The sequence below is a fragment of the Chelonia mydas genome, chromosome 1, assembly GCF_015237465.2.
Source record: "Chelonia mydas isolate rCheMyd1 chromosome 1, rCheMyd1.pri.v2, whole genome shotgun sequence".
Lineage (NCBI taxonomy): Eukaryota > Metazoa > Chordata > Testudines > Cheloniidae > Chelonia > Chelonia mydas.
This window is the reverse complement of record NC_057849.1, coordinates 229,128,220-229,154,943: the sequence shown is the minus strand read 5'-3', so window position 1 is coordinate 229,154,943 and position 26,724 is coordinate 229,128,220. Positions and strand designations below refer to the sequence as shown.

Genomic DNA, 26,724 nt, shown 5'->3' with positions numbered 1-26,724 from the left:
CATGGCAGGGTTGGTGGGAAAATCCTGAAGCTGGCTCTATATGCAAACAAGCTTTTGGGCAGTGGTGAACTTCCATCATCTTTGGAATTATGGAGACCTGGCCCTATAAACATTCACAGACACCAGCTTCCCAAGCATGCTCGAGTAAAGAGCAGCCCATGTTAATCCATTGCTGGAGGAAGGACAATTCTGCAGGCACTTTAGCAGTCTGATTAGGAGACGCTGAATAGGCTTCAAAAGCACCATTTAGGAGCAGGGTTATTAGCCTCACCTGTAAACAATTTTCTTTTTGATGCTCCAGCTGGTGTTTGAGTTGCAGTATCTGGTCCTGTAATTTCAGTCGCTGGGAAAATTCCTCTTCATACCTAAAGTAGTCCAGGATAAAGAGAAAGATCTGTTGCTGTTGTTCTTTCACAAGGTATCAGTCCAAATCAAAGTGGTTATGAAACACGAACTATTAGCACATCCACTGGGGAGACTGCGGTGGGGGATGATCCACAGGAGGATGAAGAGCCAGACACATTCCTCTGCCTCCCCTGTTCAGAGGTTACAGACAGCTGGTGTGATCCGTGGGGCTGACTATGGCTTGCACAGCCTTAACTGGGTCCTGTTACAAAGGCCACATGGGACATTGCTAGGGGACGCAATCACCAAGACAAGTCTGCACCCTAGCCCTGCTCCCTCTGGCCTGCCTCCACCTAGACCACCTGTCCTGGGGGAAGCAAAAGACTATTCTGGAGAGGCATGAAGGCCAGCACTGCACCTGACATGCAGGCCCTTTGTGCCGAAGTAATTCACTGAGGGTAGAGATTATGCCTGTCCTACTTGCCTTTTTGCCAGCCTGGCTAATACAAAGGAGCCGTAGTGCAACTACGGTGGTATCCTGGCTCTGTTGAAATCAACAGGATCCTTTTCACTGTCTTTCGTGGGGTCAGGGCTTTTCCCAATGCGTCTGGCCTGAAGTGCCTGGACTATAAACGGATCTCACAGCTTTTAGTGATGAATTTGCTTTGGAAAAGAGTAGTAGTTTTACGATAAATGGAGACATATAAATAGCATAAATGTTAGAAAAAAGCTGCTTATTGAAAAAGGGACAATTACTTTGCAATTTGGCTGAAGCTTCTTCAATATGCAGAGACAGAGAGAGAGAGAGAGCAACCAGAAGTTGCAAGTAAGTCTTTGGGATCCCATCTTTGTTTTATAATAAGCATGTGAAAAGTGCTTGCTTTGGTAATGGGGTAGTCAGGGCATTCTTAAATTACTGGCTTATTCTCCCTGAATAGTTTTAAATATTCTCCTGATTCATGTTTTCCCTTTCTCTCTGCTGTCAGCAATGGTGGGGTTTGTTTATTTATTTATTTATTAGGGCAAACAGCCCTCGTGTAGACGAGGCTTTCTACTTCCCGGCCAAGCACTAGTTAATGAGACTACTTTTATTTGCAGAATTGGGAGCCCATGTTAGGAACCAATTTAGACTGAATCATGCTGAAAGGATAAGTCTAGACCAGTGGTTTTCAAACTTTTTTTCTGGGGATCCAGTTGAAGAAAATTGTTGATGCCCACGACCCAACGGAGCTGGGGGTGAGGGGTTCAGGATGTGGGAGGCGGCTCTGGGCTGGGGCAGGAGTTTGGGGTGCAGGAGGGGGTCAGGGCTCTGGGCTAGGGGGTGCAGGCTCTGGAGTGGGGCTGAGGACGAGGGGGTTGGGGTGCAGGAAGGGGTTCCAGGTTTGGGGGGTTTCAGGGCTGGTGCAGGGGATTGGGCACGGGGTTGGGGCATGGACTTACCTCCGGCAGCTCCCAGTCAGCGGCACAGCCGGGGTACACCGTGGATTGCACTGCCCCCCAGAAGCGGCCAGCAGCAGGTCCGGCTCCTAGGAGGAGGCTCACGCCCGCAGGCACTGCCCGCCCCCCGCAGTTCCCATTGGCCGGTTCACAGGGCTTGGGGTGGGGGCAGCGCACAGAACCCCGTGGCCCACCTACCTAGAAGCCAGACCTGCTGCTGGCCACTTCCAGGGCACAGCGTGGCGTTGGAAAAAGTAGGCACTAGTCTGCCTTAACTGGGTAGCACTGCTGATGGGACTTTTAACGTCCAGGTCGACGGTGCTGACCAGAACAAGGTGACCCGGTACTGGGTCACGACCCATGGTTTGAAAAACATTGGTCTAGAACCCATGTATGAGTCTAGAACCCAGAGTTGAAGAGCCTGGGAGAGCCCCAGGGAGCACTGTGGAGATCAGACACCACTGGAAGTACTGCCCAAAGGGTCCAGAGTGACAGCAGCCTGTGGCCTTCTGATTGGCCAATCACAATATTTAACCCTGGAGGGTAACTAAGGAAGTTATCTGGGAATCACAAAGACTTCTGGCCTGCTGTGACTCCAGACCTCATCTTGTTTTCTAATCTCGTCTCTGTCCCCATCCTGACTCTGGCCTCCTGATTCCAGCCTGGTAGCTGTCTCTGATCTCCAGTCTCTGGCCATACCCTGACTCTGACCTGTGTTGATCGATGCTGGCTCTAGCGATTACCCAATCCCTGCTCACTGACTACCACTTTGTGGCCATCCTTGACTTGTAGACACCAGCCCAGCTATGACCACCAGACCACACCTGCTACATCTGGTTCCTTACATATATCTAAACCCAGTTTAAGTATAGTTCCTTAGTTCAGATGGAACCCAGTGGGGTCAGGTCCTCAGCCATTAGACTCTAGCTCTGCTTTTTGTATGTAATGTGAGGGAGTCAAAATGCATCCAGGAACAAGTTACATATTATGACTAGAAATAACTAATAAAATGTTCTGTTAGTTTTTTAACATTTCTTGTACTCATATCCATAAAACTATTGTTACAGGCTCAGTTAAGTAATATTTATGCACCAAATTAAGCTGTCGAGACAAATCCAGCCTGTGTGTAAATTGTACATGTCTACTGACTTCCTTGAATTTGGCCCAAGATGTTTCATGACTTAATTGGAAGGTTTGTCTTAATAAAGACTGTGGAAGGCTGTGTCATATATGTGATATTTAACACAGAGAAAGAGGATGATTGTTTAAGATAGTTCAGGAAGTGATTTAGATGCACATGGCATTTTACTGACAAATAAAATTAGCAATTAGAGTTGGTTGAAAATTTTCTGTTGAAACTTTGTGGGGCTTTAACTAAATGTAAGTTATCACGAAAAAGGTCTGTTTTCCTCAAAATATTTTGATTTCTATGTTGGATAACTGAAAACTTTTGACAAAAATTATTCTTCTTTCCTGCCCCCAGTTTTTGGCTGAATTGTTTTCAGTTTTCAGCAGTTTTTGGCCACAACTGAAACATTTTAACTTTTCAGGATATCTGTTTTTCAATAATAATAAAAACTGACATCTTCTGTAGGACGACATTTTTTTTTCTGATCTGTTCTTTTGGCAGGTCCCATCCTTCAGGAGTTCAGTCAGCCTGGACTGAAGCTAAACAAGGAAAAGTGAGTTTTCTGTCTACCCTAAATTGAGGTTTTTGGGGTGGACAAAAAACAAAGTCCTAACCCTGACAAAGTAAAAGCAATTCAAGAACTGAACGCATCAACGTATGTACCAGAACTGATAAGTGGCCTAGGTTAGTAAATTACCTCAGACAATACCAACAAGACCTTTCTACAGCAACAAAAACAACTAAATGAACTATTCAAGTCCAACGCATCATGACCATGGGTGCTAAATCAAGGAATTGACTTCAAAAAAGGTAAAAGAAATTATCTGAAGAGCTGCAGTTCCCAAATACTGTGATATGAACAAGTCCACAAGGATGAGTACAGATGCAAGCAGCTATGGCCTAGGTGGTATATTATGGCAACAACGTGGATCTGAGTGGAAGTTGAATTTTGCTCTGAACACTCACAGAAGCAGAAAAATGTACACAGTGAGTGAAAAGGAGTGCCTGGCAAACCTACTGGCATGTGAGAACTTTTACATATATCTGTGTGGGCTGGATTCTTTTGCACTGATAAGAGACCATAAACCTCTTGTAACCCTCTTCACTGAAAAAGACCTTGGTCAAGCCACGCTGAGATGCCAACATCTTTTGATCAGGTTAATGCAATTTAACCCAGTTGCTCATTATGTTCCTGGGAAAAATCTGGTAGCAGCAGATGCTCTACCATGGAGTCAGTATCTCACTCAACTACCTGTGAGCTCAAAGATGATGTAAAGGTGTATGTGGATGCTACAGATGCATACAGACCAGTGTCAGAAAAGAAACTACACCCGTTACAAAAAGCAACGTCAACAGACACACAGCTTCAAGGAGTTCTAAGTTACATTAGGGCCGGCTGGTTACGTGGTTGTTGCGAAGTATTTTTCCAGGTTAGGGAGGACCATGATGGGCTTTTAGCTTTTTAAAAAAATCTATGTTTAAAATAAATGTTCAAGAAAACCAAAAGTTAAATCAGAGAATTTTAAATTTATTTTTAAAATGACAATGGAGAGCCTCCACGTTAAGGCTGTCGTTGCTCCAGCTCAGACCTCGGCAAGAGTTTTGGACAATGGTTCTCATCCCATGTGTTTTATTAACTAGGCTAAATGACAACCTTAGGGCTAAATCCTGCAGGTTTTACTCAAGCCAAGCTCCCATTGACTCCACTGGGAATTCTGCATGACAGAGGACTTCAAGGTTTATCCTTGAAGCATGGATTTCCTTGCTACCAACAGTATAATTCAGAATGTAGTCGCCATTATTGATGGTGGACCATTTCTACGTACCATTATTTATCATTTTTATATTATATTATTTATGTATCTTTATGGTAGTACTTAGAGGCCCCATTGTGCTAGGTGCTGTACAAGCACATAGTAAGAGACAGTCCCTGCTCCAGAATGTTTACAGTCTAAATGGATAGAAAAGACCAGTGGTTCTCAACCCGTGGCCTGCGGGGCCTCTTATGGCCCAATCAGCACAGAGCTGCGGCCCATGTGACATTCTCAGAGCCATATAGGTAGTACTGGATGCAGCCCACAATGGTAAATACATTGAGAGCCACTGGAGCAGACAAAGGGTGGGAGGGGAAGCAGGTGAAGTTATTTGCCTAAGGTTACATGTAGTGGCAGAGCCAAGAATAGAACTGAAGCTGCCTGACTTACAGACTCGTGCCCCATCCAAAGAACACTCTGTCTTCCACAGGACCAAAAAACAAGGTGAATCTCTTTTTCTACATTTAATTAGACATAGGGGATAGCAAACTGTTCAACTTCTCAATCCTACATTTATCAAGATTTTGCTTCCAGCCTGCGGAAAAGCTCCCACTCGGTGCTTTGTTTTCATATTTTCAGGCGCTAAACTGGCCAGTTTTTATCTTGTAAGATAGCCTTGGTTCTTTGAAGTGATAACATCTGTGATCAAAATCTTGTACAGATAACCATGTTGTGTTTTTGCAATTACATTCTGTTTGCTTGTTGTTAACAACCCATGCAATTTCTAGTTTCCCATAATAAATGTAAGGATAATTATCACGTAATCTGCTGGGTACAAATTTAATTAATCCATGAAAAATAGTAATAAGTATCAATTAAATACCAAGTACTGTAGGTTTGTCTTAGGTACCCATGTGATAGGATAAATGGACATGCAATTATGATAGCTATATTTCTTTGATAGTGGCTATCAGAGCCTTTATAGCCTGGATGTTGTTTATTTTGGGACCTCAACTCATAATGGGCTTCCAACGTGCAGGACAATTTCAAATTTAACATGGGAATGAGGGGCGCATTACTATCTAAGAGTGAAATTAGCCTGTGTGGGACTAAGATGTCCGTACTGCTGGCCCTGTGCACTGGGATAAATTGCACCCTAAAATGCATTGATCAGTGCTCTTCTTTTAGGTGCTTTTTAGCTCTTAGGTAGGGCGAAGATCAATGTGCTCTCCACTGACTTGCTGCTAGAAAAGCCCCAGCTTCCACGTCTCTGCTCTGTCACCAGTCATAACAGTGGGAAAGGGGGAGACCACAAATATTCACTGATTCTCTTCACTGGTGCTATGGCATGGGCTGTCAGAAAAGGAAAGATCATCTGGCCCTCAACAGCTCCTGACTGAGTGAGAGGGAGAGAGTTAATAGTGGAAAGGGGATGGGAGAAGAGAAAATGGTGAGAATTTTTTAGGGGGAAAGGACAAATTGCAAAGAAGGGGGACCCCACTAAATAGTCACAGTGGAAGCCCCTAAATATCCTAATGCCAGCCACCCTGAAGCTGACACACAATGTGAGTCTACTTATCTCCATGTACTTCCATTAATACAATGCAGGGCTATAAGTAGCACTTTTCTGATTTGCATCCATTCTTCCCTCTGTTGGAGCACTACAGTTTGATAGGGAAATATAAGGACACTTAAAACATACAATGAGGTCCGGTGCTTTCAATTAGGTATAGAGGCAAAAAGTCAAAGGATGTCAGGTCATGTGACTCTCTTACTGGGGAAAGGAGAGGATGTGAAAGCGCAGTGCTCCATGCCCGACCACACACGCGAAGCAATTCCTTGATCATCGCATCTGCTGATCGTAGATGAATGGCTGCTGCTCATATTGAGAGGCACACAAGAAGCAGCCAGAACAGTCTATTGAACAGTTAATCACGGGAGCCACAACAATTTTCCGAGCTCCTTTGACTGCTGCTATGTCACATTATTCTAAATTGCTTCTCATCAAAGTTTGCGGTGCAGAATACAGCCATTAAGTCTGGCAGCAAAGCAGCTCATCTGAATTTGTCACGCCCATGAGCTCTGCTCAGCTATTTTAAATAAACCTGGGTTACTCTGGCACAGTTGACATTTGCTAGTTGAGGACAAGCAGCACAGGGTGCTCAGTGTGTTTTGTACAGACAATAAAAGCTCTGAGAGCCAGGAAAACCCTTTGGGGGGTCAACTTGCCAAGCTCCTGAGTTTAACCGTGGCTCAAATAAAGGAACGAGAGAAACTTCCAGGACATTTTCTGCCTTTTTAATCCATTTTCTGCCATTTTAATCCTTTTTAATCCATTTTTATTGTGTTTTTTACTTTTTACATTGAAATTATTCTCAAAAGAGTTATGCTCTCTCTAAAGCAGCCCATGCCTTACAAAAAACAGTATGTTATCCAAAGCACCACTCCTGTAATAAGAGTGCGTCTCCTTATGAGCCAAATCCTGTCATGTGAGAAGTCTCATTGATATTGCATTGCAGAACTCAGTAGTGCTACCAAATAAGATTTGCTCTGATGTATTTAGGATATTGTGGATTACATCTAGGACTATGCTCTGGCTGCCTTGTGCCTCCATGCCAGAAAGCCAGCTTAAATGGCTACAAGAGAAGTACACTTGTATACAGGGAAATCTCTGGGTAATATAAGGCCAGTGAATCAGCATCACTTCATGCATCCGATGAAGTGAGCTGTAGCTCACGAAAGCTTATGCTCAAATAAATTGGTTAGTCTCTAAGGTGCCACAAGTACTCCTTTTCTTTTAGTGAATCAGCAGTCCATCTTTTTTCTGTCAGTGTAGCAGCTATAACCACAAGAAAGTGGGTATGGCCAGAGCATCACTGCACTCCAGCTATTCCCAACTGCAAAAACAACCTTTGAGGATAGTGCCAAAGGCTGCTCTAATTCATGCCAGAGACTATCAGCCCTGAGATGATCTTAGAATCCTCGGGCTGCTAAGCTGCAATACAGCCACCATTGCCTTCCTTCTCCTGAGATGTAGCAAACACAGCTTGGATGCAGCTGAGTGTCTGGGCTTGTACCTTTAAATACGCATTGCTCTTTGATACAAGACTAAGAGATATAGCTATTTGTGAATACAACAGAAATAGCCAGAGGTAAGAAAGGAGAAACGTGCAAATTTCTGCCCAAAACCTAAACTTAGTTTCTTACTTTCTTTGAGACATCAGGATGTTTTTATTTAGCTCCTCAAGCTCTTTCATGGCTAGATCCAGCTGTACTGAGGATAATGTCCTTTGGGTTTTCAGCTCTTGCAAATCTATTTCCTTCTGGGCCATGAGAAGTTTTAAATTCTTTAAGTCCTCGTCTTTCTTCAGGAGTATGGTATCCAGCTCCTCCTGTCTGAGCGCACACAAAATATCAGTCAGATCCAAAAAATAAAGATTTATTCTGCTTCCATTTTTAGAAAAATGAAAATTAAACTGTAATAAATTGAACCAACGAACCAAAGAAACAAAAAATAGGGCCAGATTCTGGCTGCTCCTACTCAGGTGCACAATGGGGGGCAGACAACACATGGAGCTTTCTCCCCCAACCCCAACTCCCAAAACCTTGCACATCTGTTCAGCACAAAAAGAATACCTCCAGCCACTGCCACTACTGAAATGGGTCTACTTTCCAAAATGCAGACTTTTCAATACCATATTATTTATAGGCAAGGTTGGTAGCACTACCTATTATTAAGGTTGCCCAACACTTCCCATTATAAGAACCTGTTTTCACTTGCTTATAACTTTGCCAAACATTAACTGTTTGGGCTCAAATTTTCCATGCTGGGTATTCTACCTTAGGTTGAATTTTTTTTTCAGCCAAAATAGTTCAGCTATTTCTGAGAACAAGGCGAGGGGAAAATATACTTTGGAGCACGGACTTGAAATTTGGCAGGATTGGCCTTTATGTCAAGAATGTGCATTTTGCCTTCCTCAAGAAAATCTACCCAAATTATAAACTTTTGAAATTTGCAGTTCACACATATTCAGTAGAGACTTGTTAAAACTTTGCAGCTTCATTCCTTGAAGATTCTGCCCACACTAAGCATGCTAATGAACTCCCCTTCATTACACAGCCCTGGTTCATCCCCAGAGCAGGTACATCCTGTGCAGAGAAAAAGGACAAAATGTGGAAAAAATAGTATGTGATCATGTAATTAAATGCATCATAATGCATATGCACAATGGAGCTGATTAAAGTTGCACAGGCAACCTTAATTCTGGCATTTCTTAACTTTTGGATTCTTGATTTTGAAACCTTATTATTAATACTGTTTTAACATGGCTTGTGTGCAATATTTTAAAATAAGTTGACAAAACTGCTGTTATTGTTGCTTAAATTGTTAACTCAGGGTTCGGGGGGGGGGGGGTTGTTCTTTTTGATACAGTACATAAAATCCATTAAGTTATTCTGGTATATCCACATGCGTGCAATCATTCCTTGCTGTTTTCTTGACCCTAGTTTGGGCTCCTAAACTGTAGTCTCAGTGAGTGCCATTAAACAATACAGTACAGTAGAATCTTGTCATTTCTCATTCCGTTAATCTACAAGGCCAATAATTCTCATACAAGAAGTGTGGTCTTATCCTACTTCTCTGCAAAGATTTAATTGCATACACAAAGCAAAGCATGGAGGGCAAAGTTACCTTTGTGCAGTGGGCCAGCACGAGGCCTGTCTGTCACTTAAATCCCCATTAAACCCCTATTTTTGCATAAATTAGATGCGATGGTGATGGTGTTACAGACCTGATTAAGTTCCCGTAGTGGACAGTCACCAGTCTGTTGTAATTGGTCCCAACCTCTGGATCCCACGTTTCCAAGCCAGTGGGTCTGGCCAGCATCTAGTCACAGTCTCTAGCTCTAAGGAGCAGATTCCCTGTCTGCCACCCTTACCTAAGATGTGGGACTCTAGGGTCCAACTGCCCTAGACCCTGAAGTCAGTGCTCTGACCTCCCAGTTGCTTTTGCATGCTTTCACCAGAGTCCCATCTCTGTGGGCGATTTAACCCCTCGGGGATCATGTGGCAGGTAAAGCAAGGAACACAGGCTTTGCACAAGGGCTTCTAAAACCATAGTAACATTGACTCTTAAAGCATACAAGAGTGCAGGTCATTGGGCAAAACAACAAATGCCTTTACACACTCCCCACTGTGTCTATGCTCAGCCCTTCTTCTGAGCCATTGGACCCACTCCGTGTTCGGGTGGGTAGGCCCCTCCTGCCTCTCCTTCTACTGTTGGCAATGGTCAGACTCTGAAGAAGAGGGAGACTGGAACTGATCCTGCCTTTAAATAAGGTTTCTGCCCCCTTTCCCATGTGACCAAATGGTCGGCTTCAGACCTTTGTCAGGTGTCTTGCCAGGAAGTTCCAGACTCCCCTACAGTCCAAACTGGGTTTCCTTCAGCCTGACCAGTCTCTGTAGCAAACCATTGTCCTAGGGTGGATCCTTGTGATTAGGAAGAAAATCATTGTTGATCACTCTTGTGTTAGTCTATTCAAAGAGGTGTCAAGCATTACAATAAGCTACTTTGGGTTGTCCTTGACATCTCTAGATACTGTTGCCAACTCTTGTGATTTTAGCACATCTTGCATGTTTTTCTTAAAGCCCCAGCTCCTGGAATAAAGACATTTCATAAGAATCTCAGTTGTATTTGGGAAAAACAGAAAACAAAAGAAGACAAAAAAATAGTACATTTCTAGTCCTCACAGAGCTGAGAAAAGCTTGGAAATGTGAAGCTAGTGTACCCTAAAGCCTCAGAAACCACTATGTGAAGAATGCAACATTTATTATTTGTTTTTAAATTTCACTGTTTCTGGAGGCTTGATTCATCGTTTTTGAATGCCTGAGGTCGGCAAAATTGGATATCACAAGTTCCTTAGGCAGGGAATTTCTTTTATTGAACTGTAAAATGCCACACCCACCTTATTGCTCTCTTTAAATAAGAAAACCAACTTTCCACCAGAACTCTGTATTCGGTGCAGAAGAAAACAAACCTGCTTTTGGATCTGGTTTCCATTTGAGGATTCTTGTATCCGATGATTTCAGTTCTCATGTCGCCACAATTGCTCACTTCTAGTTGTTCCTGAGGTGCAGGCATCTCCTTCTTTACATATATGCCAGAAATGGCAGCCATCCCATCTTTTAAATGGTGAGCCCCAGATGACAGGTCAATCTACATGGTAAAAGATGGAAGAAATGGCCACTTGTAACTGTTTTGCCAGCTCAAAAACTGGTCATGCTGTAATCAACCTCCTTCCCAAGGTTTCCTATTTCAGACCTGACCCTGCAATAACAAAGCTCCCATTGACTTCAGTAGTGTAGGATAAGGCTTGCCTTCCTTCTGCCCCACGTTAAAATCCTACAATTTTGTTTTGCCTTTGTCACTTAGGCCCACATTTGTAAAACCATGTACACAACTTTACAAAACTGGAACTTATTCACTTGTGTATTGAATTTGTAAAATGAAAAACCCATCTCTCAGACTCAAGATGATGGACTCTGGACTGCTCTGAAACACCCATACAACCCCATTCACTGAGAATGCAGTAGGATCCAGGAAGCAACCCTGCTATTGCTCTTTTATGGCTTGTGGGAAGGGTTATTTCTCTGTGATTCTGCAAAACCACCGTTTATCAAGTGCACTTTATACAAACTCAGCATGGAGTCTGGGATTTGACCTCTCATTAATATGAGGCAATAGCCTCTGGTACCATCTAACCAGATCAAAAATTACCTAGCAATCAAAATCAGTTTCCCACTGTAGAATGGAGCACTATTTTCTTGTTCGTGTTGTTGTTCTAATTCATTTCTAAGGCTAGAAACTCTCTTGAGTGTGGGAGGATAGAACTTCTTCTCTGATGCAGAACAGCTGCTGCAACTCATTGGCCCATATGAGATGCCACAAAACCAGTAAAGTGATGCTACATTTCAGACTATGGTTAGTATTATTTTTATTACCGTAGAACGTAGGGGCCCTACCAAGACTAGGGCACCATCATGCTAGGCACTATACAGGCACGCAGTAACAGATGGACTCTGTCCCAAATAAATTACAATCCAAATAGACAAGATGGACAATAGCTGGGAGAGAAAAGAAGTATTATTGTCCCCATTTTATGGATGGAAAACTGAGGAACTGTGTGGAAGGGTTTTCATCAGTAATTAACGTAAATGAATCTCATTGCTTTGGACTGCAACCTTAGAAGATGAAAATGCAGCAGAAACAAAACAAAACAAGACTGAAATCTACAGGCAGATCCTCAACCAGTGTAACTAAGTGCGACTCCAGTGGAGCTGCATCAGTTCATATCAGATGAGGATCTGGCCCCATATCTTCATTGGTAGGCACCCCAGGGTGAAATTCACCCCATGCAGAAAGGTCTGTGTCCTGCTTAAGCGCCACTTAAGCCTTCAAAATGGTGCACGGACCCTTGGTACTAAGAGAATTTCACCACACGATAACAGTAAATCAATATCTACGTCTTTATATAGTTATCTAACAACTAGGGCTGTCGATTAATCACAGTTAACTCACGCGATTAACTCAAAAAAATTAATCATGATCAAAAAAATTAATAGCAATTAATCACAGTTTTAATCGCACTATTAAACAAAAGACTACCAATTGAAATTTATTAAATATTTTGGATGTTTTCTACATTTTCATATATATTGTAGTCTGTGTTGTAATTGAAATCAAAGTGTATATTGTTTTTATTACAAATATTTGCACTGTAAAATGATAAACAAAAGAAATAGTATTTTTCAATTCACCTCATATAAGTACTGTAGTGCAATCTCTTTGTTGTGAAAGTGCAACTTACACATGTTGATTTTTTTTGTTACATAACTGCACTCAAAAACAAAACAATGTAAAACTTTAGTGCCTACAAGTCCACTCAGTCCTACTTCTTGTTCAGCCAATCACTAATACAAACAAGTTTGTTTACATTTACAGGAGATAATGCTGCCCTCTTCTTATTTACAATGTCACCTGAAAGTGAGAACAGGCATTCACATGGGACTTTTGTAGCCAGCATTGCAAGGTATTTACATGCCAGATATGTTAAATATTCATATGCCACTTCATGCTTCTGTCATCATTCAGGAGAACAAGCTTCCATGCTGATGACGCTTGTTAAAAAAATGTGTTAATTAAATTTGTGACTGAACTCACTGGGGGGAGAACTGTACATCCCCTCCTCTGTTATACCTGAATTCTGCCATATATTTCATGTTATAGCAGTCTCAGATGGTGACCCAGCACATGCTGTTCATTTTTAGAACACTTTCACTGCAGATTTCACAAAACGCAAAGAAAGTCCCTGTGACGGTGCCCCACATAAGGCTTTATGAAAATATGCTTATGAATGTGTATATATATATATATGACACAACTGGAATATGTTTTATGCTGCATATGCTATGTAACATATCTCTGTGAAGGTTAAGATCTGCTGAATCTATTCATCCTATTTGTATGCATGTATCATTTTTGTATCCAAAGTTATGAATATTGGCTGTGTACTGGCTTGATTTCTAAGTAGCCTTATTTCAGAGTAGCAGCCGTGTTAGTCTGTATTAGCAAAAAGGAAAGGAGGACTTGTGGCACCTTAGAGGCAAATTTATTTGAGCATAAGCTTTCGTGAGGTACAGCTCACTTCATCAGATGCATTCAGTGGAAAATACAGTGGGGAGATTTATATACATAGAGAACATGAAACAATGGGTGTTACCATACACACTGTAACCAGAGTGATCACTTAAGGTGAGATATTACCAGCAGGAGAGCGGGGCGGGGGTGGCGGGGGGGATGGGGCAGGAACCTTTTGTAGTGATAATCAAGGTGGGCAATTTCCAGCAGTTGACAAGAACGCCTGAGGAACGGTGAGGGGTGGGGAATAAACATGGGGAAATAGTTTTACCTTGTGTAATGACCCATCCACTCCCAGTCTTTCTTCAAGCCTAAGTTAATTGTATCCAGTTTGCAAATTAATTCCAATTCAGCAGTCTCTCGTTGGAGTCTGTTTTCGAAGTTTTTTTGTTGAAGAATTGCCACCTTTAGGTCTGTAATAGAGTGACCAAAGAGACTGAAGTGTTCTCAAACTGTTTTTTGAATGTTATAATTCTTGACATCTGATTTGTGTCCATTTATTCTTTTACGTAGAGACTGTCCAGTTTGACCAATGTACATGGCAGAGGGGCATTGCTGGCATATATCACATTGGTGGATGTGCAGGTGAACGAGCGTCTGATAGTGTGGCTGATGTGATTAGGCCCTATGATGGTGTCCCCTTAATAGATATGGGGACACAGTTGGCAACGGGCTTTGTTGCAAGGATAGGTTCCTGGGTTAGTGGTTCTGTTGTGTGGTTGCTGTGAGTATTTGCTTCAGGCTTGAATAGAGACTGGGAGTGGATGGGTCATTACACAAAGTAAAACTATTTCCCCATGTTTATTCCACCCCCACCGTTTCTCAGATGTTCTTGTCAACTGCTGGAAATGGCCCACCTTGATTATCAATACAAAAGGTCCCCCCCCCCCCCCGCTCTCCTGCTGGTAATATCTCACCTTAAGTGATCACTCTCATTACAGTGTGTATGGTAACACCCATTATTTCATGTTCTCTATGTATATAAATCTCCCCACTGTATTTTCCACTGAATGCATCCAATGAAGTGAGCTGTAGCTCACAAAAGCTTATGCTCAAATAAATTGGTTAGTCTCTAAGGTGCCACAAGTACTCCTTTTCTTTTTAAGTAGCCTTAGTAAGCATTTGGTCAGCTTCTTGAGAAAGGGATGTGCAAGTTAAATGCCCAATCAAGAAGCACTTAACAGACAATGGATCTTGAAGATGCCAATCCACATGTGAGCTTTCCCAGGAATATGGTTTGGTTGGTAAGAAACTCAGTCATACATGGACATGTGACTTGCCCATGTGACTCCAAAACTCCATTTTGTAGCTGGATTCTACACAGGGGGAGGGGGAGGTGGCCACCCACAGGAGAAAGTCTATTTAAACCCCTGGGAGACCCCTCCATTTTGGTCTTCAGCTGGCTAAAGAGAGAGCCTCTCTACCCCCAAGGATACCTGAAAGAAACTGGAATAAAGGACAGTAACTACAGGGGGTGTGAGCAGGGGCAGCAGGTTTGTAGAAATTTTGGTGGTGCCCAGAACACCCAGAACCCTCCCCCCCTGCAAACTCCCCACACACACCTGCCTAAGGCTCTGAGAGGGAGTTTGCAGGGGGGTCTGGGGTTCAGGCAATTGGGATGCGCGAGGGGATGGGGATGCAGGCTCTGAGGGGGAGTTTGGGTGCAGAAGGGGTGAGAGGTCAGGCTCTGGGAGGGAGTTTGGGTGCAGGGGGTGTGAGGGGTTGGGGTCTGGGAGGGAGTTTGGTGGGGGACGGGGTCTGGGGTGCACGCTCTGGGATGGAGTTTGGATGCAGTCTCTAGGCTGGGGCAGGGGATTGGGGTGCAGGAGGGGTGCAGGCTCTGGGCTGGGGCAGGGGATTGGGGGGCAGGGTGCAGGCTCTGGAAAGGAATTTGGGTGCAGAAGCGGTGAGAGGTCGGGCTCTGGGAGGGAGTTTGGGTCAGGGAGGGGGTCTGGAGTGCAGGCTCTGGGAACAAGTTTGGGTGCTAGGTGCAGGCTCGGGGCAGAGGGCGGCGGTGCAGGAGGGGGTAAGTGTGCAGCCTCTGGGAGGGAGTTTGGGGACAAAAGTAGGTGCAGGGGAGGGGTGGGAATGCAAGAGGGAGTTGGGGGAGGGGGTGAGGGGTGCAGGCTCTGGGAGGGAGTTTGGGGGCGAGAAGGGGTGCGGGGTGTGGGTGCAGGAGGAAATTTGGGGGCTGAAGGGGGTGTTTGCGGAGGGGGTGTGGGTGTAGGCTCTGGAAGTGGATGGGGGGTTTGATGCTTACCTGGGGCACCCCCTCCGGCAGCGGCTCCTAGGTGGGGCAAGCAGGGGGTTCTCCTCACACTGCTGTCTCCGGGCACCGCCCCTGCAGCTTCCCATGGGCCGCAGGGGTGTTTGGGGCGGGGGCAGCGCGCAGCGGCACCACCCCCTCACATGGGCTGCAAGGACCTGCCGGCAGCGCATGTGGAATGAGCGCGCAGGAAGCCGCTCAGCCCCACTGCGCTGCTGGGTGGTGGCTGGAGCCCCCGGGCTGTTTTAAATCGCCTGGGGGTGGCAGGTGGGGCCCGGGGACGCGCGGGGGGAGTGTGTGAGGGGTGGGGAGGTGAGAAACTTTGCTGGAGCCAGGCCCCTGGGACAGGAATATTCCTGGTGCCTGGCCACCACGGGCCCATAGAATTTGCTGCCCATGGGTGTGAGTGATTGCTGGTCCCAGATTAGAAGGAGATTAGTCTGTAGTTACTGGAACTGGTGAGGTTTTTTTATCTGTATTCAGTTTTATTACTGTATTAGGCTTAGATTTGCATGTTTTATTTTACTGTAAATGGTAATTCACTTTGTTCTGTCTGTTACTACCTGGAACCACTTAAATCCTAAGTTCTGTATTTAATAAAATCACTTTTTACTTATTAATTAACCCCAAGTATGTATTAATACCTTGGGGGGGGGGGGCAAACAGCTGTCTATAGCTCTCTATCAGTATTATAGAGGGTGAACAATTTATGAGTTTAACCTGTATAAGCTTTATACAGGGTAAAACAGATTTATTTGGGGTTTGGACCCCACTGGGGGTTGGGCATCTGAATGTTAAAGACAGGAACGCTTCTTAAGTTGCTTTCAGTTAAGTCTGCAGCTTTGGGGCATGTGGTTCAGACCCTGGGTCTGTGTTGGAGCAGACTGGCGTGTCTGGCTCTACAAGACAGGGTGCTGAAGTCCCAAGCTGGCAGGGAAAGCGGGGGCAGTAGTAGTCTTGGCACGTCAGTTGGCAGCCCCAAGGGGGTTTCTGTGATCCAACCCGTCCCAGTACCAATATGAGATTTCTAAAGTTAGCTACAGCACTTGACCCAAGATTTAAGAATCTGAAGTGCCTTCCAAAATCTGAGATGGACAAGGTAGGGAGCATGCTTTCAGAAGTCTTAAAAGAGCAACACTCTAATACAGAAACTACAGAACCCGAACCACCAAAAAGGAAAATCAACCTTCTGCTGGTGGCATCTGACCCAGATAATGGAAATGAACATGCGTCAGTCCGCACAGGATTGGATGGTTTTCGAGCAGAACCCATCATCAACATGGACGCATGTCCCCTGGAATGGTGGTTGAAGCATGTGCATCTGGCATGTAAAGATCTTGAGACGCCGGATACACAGCACCATGAGAACACCTGTTCCCACTTTCAGGTAACATTGTAAACAAGAAGCGGGCAGCATCATCTCCTGCAAATGTAAACAAACTTGTTTGTCTGAGTGATTGAGTGAACAAGAAGAAGGACTGAGTGGACTTGTAAGCTCTAAAATTTTACATTGTTTTATTTTTGAATGCAGTATTTTTCTATATATAATTCTATGTTTGTAAGTTCAACTTTCATGATAAAGAGATTGCACTACAGTACTTGTATTAAGTGAATTGAAAAATACTATTTCTTTTCTCTTTACAGCGCAAACACTTGTAATCAAAAATAAATATAAAGTGAGCATTGTACACAACACATTCTGTGTTGTAATTGAAATCAATATATTTGAAAACGTAGAAAACATCCAAAATATTTAAATAAATGGTATTCTATTATTGTTTAACAGTGCAATTAACTGCGATTAATTTTTTTTAATCGCTTGACAGCCCTACTAACAACCTGACCCTGGCACTGCTAAGAAACTTAGAACTTTGTGATGAACCTGAAAGTCGATGTAGATTGTAGAATCGCCCAAGGCAGAGAGAAAGCTGCCAAAGTACAATAAGTAGCTTTTAATATAATTGCAACTCTTCCCTTCTCAAATGCCCAATCTGACTGACCAGTTACAGGGTTTGATTCTCTGAGAAACAACCTATCATTAACTGTCCTTTGTTCGAGTCTCACTGGTCTTTCATGGCAGCCTCTGGTGAAAGAACTGTTATGTGAGATCTCATTCGCCACAATAAAGTATTTTGATTGTTTGCAATAAATAGGAATGGGTTCATAAGGAGAATAATGAATTCATTACCAGTCCTTTATCAACCATTTATTGACTGTCAAGATACATTAAGCACCCTTACTTTATACTTGGCCCTGAGCTTATTTTTAGCTGACATATACTAGTGTGTTAAGAAACCACCACTCAGTACATTAATGTTAAGTGACAAATGGTTTCAGTAACCATGAATCAATTGTATAATGCATTATTTTGCTATAAATATGACATTTTATCATTATAAATATCTTCCATAGGAGGTGATGGTGATCACATTGACTACATAATCAATCAGCACTGACAAAGGAGAACAAAGCCCTGTATTTTACATAACTACACTCCATGTCCCTTGCTGCTCTTGTATGTTATTCTTCCCCTTACATTCTAGAAAGACTACTGGAGTGAAATCCTGGTCCCATTGAAGTCAATGGGAGTTTTTCTGTCAACTTTAATGGGATCAGGATTTCACCACAATGATGCTTAATGGAATACATGCGATCTCATCTATTTCTTTGGTTTCGTCTAACCTTCTTGATATATGGGGCTAATCAATATATCAGCAGTTTTCAGCATCTAAAGCGATTGCCATTAAAGAGTCAATATCCAAATTCAGTTTCCTTCCCCAGGCATGCCATCTCTACAAGCTACAAGGAGTAGGGTGGGAGGTTGGGACAATGGAGAATCTGCTACAGTGGCTCTCTTAGGGTGATCCTCCCGTGGCATGCTAAGTGTACTTCAGGAAATCTTTGCTCTGGTGGAAAAATGCAAAGCTGTTCACGTGCAGCCCAGGCTCTGGCCTGTAAAACGTTGATGGCAAAAGAAACTGTAAAGACGATACTGTAGAAAGTGTACCCATTCTCTCTCAATAACATTTGTATCCCACTTTCTTAGTTTTACAAGTCCCCAGAGGAGATTCTACTCTGTTATGCTAGTGTAAATCCACAGTCTGTATTTTTTCGAAGGAAGTTGACAAGAACTATGTACGGTATTATAGGTGTGTTCTTGGATTTACTGTTGCTGTACAAAACACTTGTCAGCACAGTGTAAATTGGTACCGTGAAACACGTGGCGCCTGCTCAGTAATAATTTATGAATACAGTATGTGACGGGGTTATTGAAAGGTTCAGTGTATGAATATAGTGAGTTAATTCACAGCAAGATTGTCAGGAAATGGAATCAGGAAGAAGGACAATAGCCCAGATAACAGCTTCTCAGCAAACACCTAGAACTTAATGTTACTACTCACAGCTCTTACTGAGCTGCCCAGACCAGTTTAACCAGGCTCAGAAAACAGAGGAGAACAATAGGACTTGAGGCCTGATTTAAAGTCTCACTCTCAGAGAAGAGGTAATGAAGGGGAACCCAGACTTCAGAGGATGGGGTATCTGGGAACTTAGATGTGTCTATTGTCTACGAGGAACGGCAAGCCTGCTAGGTAAGAGAGATGTGTGTAGACCTCGGTTATTTTAAAAACCTTTTCTCCTATGTTATGCTTTGGATGGGATGTACTCTCCACACTGGCCCTGAAAGGTAAATTAGGCCCAGTTAACTGCCCAGACTGCACGTGGAGGAGGAGCCAGGGAGCAGGAATTGATTAATTAGACTTGAGGCTCAGCTAGGCAGGGACAGATGGGGCTTATATAACCCAAGAAGCTAGCAACAGAAGGGGGCTGCAGGAAGGTAGGCTGTAGGCACTCCCTGGGAGGAGGGAAGTATGTTGGGACTATAGAGGGTAGTCCACAGTTGCTCCCTGGGAGGAGGGAGTTGGGAGGCTGGCAAACCCAAAGCGGGAGGAGGGGAAACCAGGAAGGTAGGAGGGTGCTCAGGGGAATAGCAGCAAAGAATAGCAATGCAGGTCTTGGCTGCTATCCGGAGGGCCCCTGTGCTGGAACCCAGAGTAGAGGGTTGGCCCAGGTTCCCCTACCAGCCACTAGGGATGTGGCACAGACCAGGCAGAGGACAATGGACTGCCTGGGATGATTTGTCCTGGAAAGACTTTGATACACCAGAAGGGGGGAACACGTATGGTGACCCAGCCGGAGAGTCGAGTCATGAAGAGGAGGCTGCGGTTCCTGGAGCGAGAGGGGTCCGCGGGACAAGAGGATTACAGATGACGATACCACCAGAGGCGGGTGCAACACCTGGCAGAGCTAATCCCCAGGATGGCCAGGAGGAGGCATCCACTAGTGGTGAGCACACCCTGTGGCATTCCCACTGTTAAAATTAAACACTACTTTGTTTTAAGAAGGCTCTTTTGCCATGATATTCTCTAGTGGTCACAGAATCCCAAAGGGAGGATCTGCAGGTACCAGAACCCAGGCAGACCTGTTGGGATAAGTGCACTTAATCCACAGGGAGTTGTAGCATGACATATGGTCAAAGAGAGGGAGAATTGTGTGACTTCACGCCAGGGAGGTAAAGATCAAGGCTCAACACCCTCAGAGAGACCAGAGAATGGGTCAGAGGTTCAGCCAGCCCTTTAACCATGACATGGTACAATAACCTTCCTGGTTTTAGTATACACATCTCAAAAGACAAGTGGCCCTTTTGCAGTTACACTGCATTGTCAACAGTAGTTAATCCACAATTAGCCTGTCTCTCTCTTCATATGCTGCATTCTAAATAATGCTCCCTTAATTTATATCTAGGTTTAGATTTTTCCCCCTCCAAGATGTATCTTTTTCACTTGTTTACACTAATATTTTATCTCACTTTGACCCAATGAATATTATCCAGATCTAGCCATATTTGTAAATACCTTGCACATTTCAGTATCTTTCATCCAAGGATCTCAAAGGTTTTTTTAAAGTATTATTTAATGAAGCCTCACAACACCCCCAGCTGGAAAAGATAGAGTGTTATTACCATTTAATAGAGCAGCAAATGATAGATCAAGGGTGGGATTTTCAAAGAAGTCCAAGAGATTTAGGTACCCAATTTCCACTAGAAAAAAATGAATGGAAGTTGAGCACCTAAATCCCAGCCTAAATGACTTGCTTAAGGTTGCACAGCAATTGTGATAGTATCAGAGCTGGGGAAAGAATGCATGTCCTGACTCCCCCCTCACTATGCTAAGCCCTGCAATATATTGTATATTTATTATAGCTTCCAGTCTCCTACACATATGATCAATATCAATTTAAACTCCTCCTTGCAATCCTTAATGAAACCTGTTGTATGACATCTGAACATGATACTGACACCTGAAGTTTTACTCAGTTTATTTCTTTAATCATTCATGAAAAGCTGGATATAATGATAAGCTTTGTAACAGAAAAATATATAACGATTACTGGTGAGATAAAGGAAAGAGGAGGAAAATCTTTAGTCAATGTTCCCTGGGGAAAAAGCATTAAAAATAAATATTATCTTCACAGATGGAATACACTGAGTAGCTGACATAGCTTGTTGACAAGTAATTATTTAAAAAATGATAAAGAACTATTCCCTCCATTTATTGAAGCACTGTCTTCTTCTTGGGTATGTTCTCTAATCAATGACAAACTGAGAAATGCAATCCAACTTAATTAAAACTATTAGCTAAATAGCAGAGACTCACATTCAAAATATGGTTCTTATCTTGCTGTGACAGGCTTTGTGTCCTAGCAAATCCTTTTCCACATAACAGTGGACAAATTTTTTTTAGAAACCTAATTATATCAGCCCTGATTCCAGTGAGGCAGAAGAAGCTACAACAATAAATCATGTCAGTGTACGGAATGTGCCTTTCCAGTATTCAGCATCTAGAACATTAAATAAGCAGTGGATCATGTCAATACAAAGTATTCCTAATGCACAAAACGCTGGAATCTACACAGTTGACAGGAAGGGTCTGTTATTTGCATTGATACTGAAGCAGCTGAAGTATCAAAATGAGACCAAACCATTTTTCTTTAATATCAAACCATCTTTAATGCAGCCAGAATTCTTACTATATAAGTGCCTGTATACCCTAGAGCTGGCTATAGACTTCAATTCATTAACTTGATTACCCTTTTCCACTTCCTTATATTGCCTCCTCTAGGCAGTTGCTGGCTAGATAGTAGGGGAGGAAAACACATAATAAGTAACATTCCTCACACTCTTGTGTACCTCCATATCATTCTGCAGTACATTGCTTTCTGGGATATGCTGAAGATGAGAGCTATATTTGTCAACAGATATCATGCAATTACAACAGCAGCCTGCTGTCCTAAGTACTAGGAAAACTTATATCTGATATCATTTTGTGTGACTGTTGGCAAACGCTGATTTTTGGCCCCTGTAAAGCCAGGGTATGTGAAAAGAAGCAATAGAAAACAGGGGATAAGGTGCTGAACTGGGTGTCAGGAAACCTGGGTTCTGTTCTTGGCTCTGCCATTGATCTTGGGCAAACAAGTGCTGCTCTGTGTGCCTTAGCTTCACCCTCTGTAAAAAAGGGGGTAAGGATTAGAGCAGGCTGAAAGCTTTTCAGCCAGAAAAACAGCCCTTTGACAAAATGGAAATTTCAGCAAAAACATTTCCATTGTAGAAATTTGTCAGGTTTTTGCTTTTTGTTCCGTTTTTCTCAGCAAAATCCCAAAATATTCTACCCAAATGACTTTCTTCATTTTCTTAAAAATTCTTAGCAGAAAATAAAGTACATTTCTTTGACCAGCCCTAATGAGGATACTTGCTTTTCACTGTAAAGCATGTTGAAATCCACAGATGTAAAACACTGCACAAGTGCCAGGTATTATTACGGAACAAGTCTCTACCTACACTCCAGATTGGATCATGTTTAAGCACTATGCTTACATGTGGTAGTCTCCTGTCTGCTATAAACCAGTTTGGGCAGATATGTGGGGAGAAGATCAAATTGTGTTAAAACCAAGTTAAGGAGTCACACTTTCCAATTTTGCTTCTATTTACACAGACAAGACTAAACCTTGCTGTGTCATGGTCAGGTCACTATTTAAGTACATTGCTTAACCACAGTAAAATTTGTAGTGTAGGTGAATGATGACCCAACCCCAGATGATAAGAAGAAGAAGATGACTAGAAGCACCTGTTCCCTCTAGTCAAGGAAACTTTACTAGACCCCCTGCTTGAAAAATTCATGTTTAAACACAGTTGTTGCTAGCTGCTATTTCAGCTGTGGTGGAGGTCCTGAAAGAAATGGAAGTGCAAAGCCCATCAAAAACAATTAATGGAAATCATTTAAAAATTGCCTTCCTATTCCACCATAGAAATAATGGCCTTGCAGTGAACTAAAGATCACAGCAAATACGGTGACATTAAAGACATTTATTTGAATTCTGGGACCACAGACTGTTTATTTGTGTATCCACCAGAGTTAGGGAGCAGAGACAAGGGGATCTTTGCAATGTATCATAAGTTGATTCCACCTCCCAGGATAATTTTAATGTGCTGGGGGGGGGGGCGGGGGGGAACAGGGACAAGGGGATAAATATCTAACTGCAAGCCCTAGGGAATGTGTTTGGATCAGACAGGATAAATCATTTTGATAATGTTGCCTCCGCTTACTATTCCCTGTAATAGGGCTATTATTTCCAAATGGGCTTTCAAAATAACAGTGGAGATGAGTGCCCATCAAACATCTGCAGGAAGCCTTGGGGATGCTAACTGAAAGCTGTGTCACAGCCATTGTCTGACTCGTCAGTCAAGGAAATATACATGTTGATGAATGCGCACAAGCATCAATCTCCATCACCATTACATACAAACACAAACAATAGTGGAAATGAAGCACTTAAACCCAGCTGCGTACATTACTTTGGCCATATTCATGATGTCTTTTCTAAAATAGATCATGCTGTGTGACTTTTCTAAACCTGTCAGTAGAACAAATAATAGTCTGAACCATCCTAGAGGCTCTAATTGCTCTGAACTGTGTCCAAATACACAAGAGAAAATATTTATCTTTCAAAGTATATATCATTAACAGGAATTATTCATGGGGGGGGGGAGGAATAGTGTTTGTTTGTTTGACATGAATCAGTTCCTTTGGTGTTTGCAAAACAAGGCAAGATCATGTTGTATGGATAGACTGCCATTATAGCTGAATAAACATATTGTTCTGCATTCATTTTTAAATGAGATTATAATGCCGCCAATATAATCAGCTGCTGCTTTTGGTTCACTCTTGTCTGATCACTATTTTGTACTAAAAAAAAAGTTTAAATTTAAACTATCAGATGGTAACAATACTGCCACCTCCTCTTCTTCCATTGCGTCGTATCTTATCAGAGCTCATGATAGGAAGGAAAGTAGGACTTGTGGCACTTTAGAGACTAACCAATTTATTTGAGCATAAGCTTTCGTGAGCTACAGCTCACTTCGTCGGATGCATAAAGTGGAAAGTACAGTGAGGAGATTTTATATATACACACAGACCATGAAAAAATATACATTGTAAGGAGAGTGATCACTTAAGATGAGCTATTACCAGCAGGAGAGTGGGGTGGGGGGAGAGAAAACCCTTTGAAGTGATAACCAAGGTGGGCCATTTCCAGCACATTTCCAGGAGTTAACAAGAACGTCTGAGGAACAGTGCGGGGAGGAAGGAAGAATAAAAAAGGGGAAATAGTTTCACTTAGTATAATGACTCAACCACTCCCAGTCTCTAAGTTAATTGTATCCAATTTGCAAATTAATTCCAATTCAGCAGTCTCTCATTGGAGTCTGTTTTTGAAGTTCTTTTGTTGAAGAATTGCCACTTTTAAGTCTGTAATCGAGTGACCAAAGAGATTGAAGTGTTCTCCGACTGGTTTATGAATGTTATAATTCTTGACATCTGATTTGTGTCCATTTATTCTTTTATGTAGAGACTGTCCAGTTTGCCCAATGTACATGGCAGAGGAGCATTGCTGGCACATGATGGCATATATCACATTGGTAGATGTGCAGCTGAATGAGCCTCTGATAGTGTGGCTGATGTGATTAGGCCCTATGATGGTGTCCCCTGAATAGATATGTGGGCACAGTTGGCAACCTCAGCCTGGACCAGTCCACACAAGAGATCCACTTCCTGGACTCTACAGTGCTAATAAGTGATGGTCACATAAACACCACCCTATACCGGAAACCTACTGACCGCTATTCCTACCTACATGCCTCCAGCTTTCACCCAGACCACACTACACGATCCATTGTCTACAGCCAAGCTCTAAGATACAACCGTATTTGCTCCAACCCCTCAGACAGAGACAAACACCTACAAGATCTTTATCAAGCATTCTTATAACTACAATACCCACCTGCTGAAGTGAAGAAACAGATTGACAGAGCCAGAAGAGTACCCAGAAGTCACCTACTACAGGACAGGCCCAGCAAAGAAAATAACAGAACGCCACTAGCCATCACCTTCAGCCCCCAACTAAAACCTCTCCAACGCATTATCAAGGATCTACAACCTATCCTGAAGGATGACCCATCGCTCTCACAAATCTTGGGAGACAGGCCAGTCCTTGCCTATAGACAGCCCCCCAACCTAAAGCAAATACTCACCAGCAATCACACACCACACAACAGAACCACTAACCCAGGAACCTATCCTTGCAACAAAGCCCGTTGCCAACTGTGCCCACATATCTATTCAGGGGACACCATCATAGGGCCTAATCACATCAACCACACTATCAGAGGCTCGTTCACCTGCACATCTACCAATGTGATATATGCCATCATGTGCCAGCAATGCCCCTCTGCCATGTGCATTGGGCAAACTGGACAGTCTCTACGTAAAAGAATAAATGGACACAAATCAGATGTCAAGAATTATAACATTCATAAACCAGTCGGAGAACACTTCAATCTCTCTGGACACTTGATTTCTGATCTCAAAGTGACTATCCTTCAACAAAAAAACTTCGAAAACAGACTCCAACGAGAGACTGCTGAATTGGAATTAATTTGCAAATTGGATACAATTAACTTAGGCTTGAATAGAGACTGGGAGTGGTTGAGTCATTATACTAAGTGAAACTATTTCCCCTTTTTTATTCCTCCCCCCTCCCCGCACTGTTCCTCAGACGTTCTTGTTAACTCCGGGAAATGTGCTGGAAATGGCCCACCTTGATTATCACTTCAAAAGGTTTTCTCTCCCCCCACCCCATTCTCCTGCTGGTAATAGCTCATCTTAAGTGATCACTCTCCTTACAATGTATATTTTTTCATGGTCTGTGTGTATATATAAAATCTCCTCACTGTACTTTCCACTTTATGCATCTGATGAAGTGAGCTGTAGCTCACGAAGGCTTATGCTCAAATAAATTGGTTAGTCTCTCAGGTGCCACAAGTACTCCTTTTCTTTTTGCAAATACAGACTAACACGGCTGCTGCTCTGAAACCTGTCATGATAGGAAGCAGTTCTTCTTAATTCAACTATTTTGCACCATCTATCTCACGTTGCTGTTTGATGGTCTGGCACTTTCTCTTCCACATTAAACCAGTGCAAACATTGGCAGGTATGGTTGAAATGTTATAAATATGGACAATTGGGGAATGCCCCATTTTTCTTCTTAGCATATGGACAACGTGCATCAAGTGGCATGTAACCAGGATTCATCACTGAATTTGGTCTGCTGGTTGAATCATTAGCTTCCCCGGCTTGGGCCGGGTACTGACGGGAGTGCCACATGAATGATGATCCATGCCCCCAATGCCCCATTGATACCCCCTTGGAAATCCATTGGAATACAAGAGCTTTATCGAAGGGCAGGATGGGAAATATTTAGTAAGAAATAGGGACGGTCCTTCCTAAAGGATGCTCACCCTGCAGGCTTTACTTAGCTGAGAAAATACAAGTATATTTGCAATAGCACAGTGGCTCCCGTCCAACACCCTCGCTGATGTTATTACCTGTTGCCATTCAGAAGGCCCAATCCTGTTTCCATTGAAGTCAGTGGCAAAACTCCCATGGATTTACATAGGAGCAGGCCCTGAGTCAGTTTCCTCAGTAAA

General features: G+C 43.1%; 1 protein-coding gene across 1 annotated transcript in view; it reads right to left on the bottom strand.

Moving 5' to 3' along the window:
* Window positions 1-26,724, bottom strand: part of LMNTD1 (lamin tail domain containing 1) — a 299,068-nt gene that overhangs the window by 226,403 nt on the left and 45,941 nt on the right. Inside the window, exons 2-4 of the mRNA XM_037915372.2 lie at window positions 10,701-10,879; window positions 7,873-8,061; window positions 272-365 (exon numbers count right to left, since the gene is read on the bottom strand). Of these exons, the coding sequence (XP_037771300.1) occupies window positions 272-365; window positions 7,873-8,061; window positions 10,701-10,840 (423 nt within the window). The 5' untranslated portion in view covers window positions 10,841-10,879. The remainder of the gene's footprint in view (window positions 1-271; window positions 366-7,872; window positions 8,062-10,700; window positions 10,880-26,724) is intronic.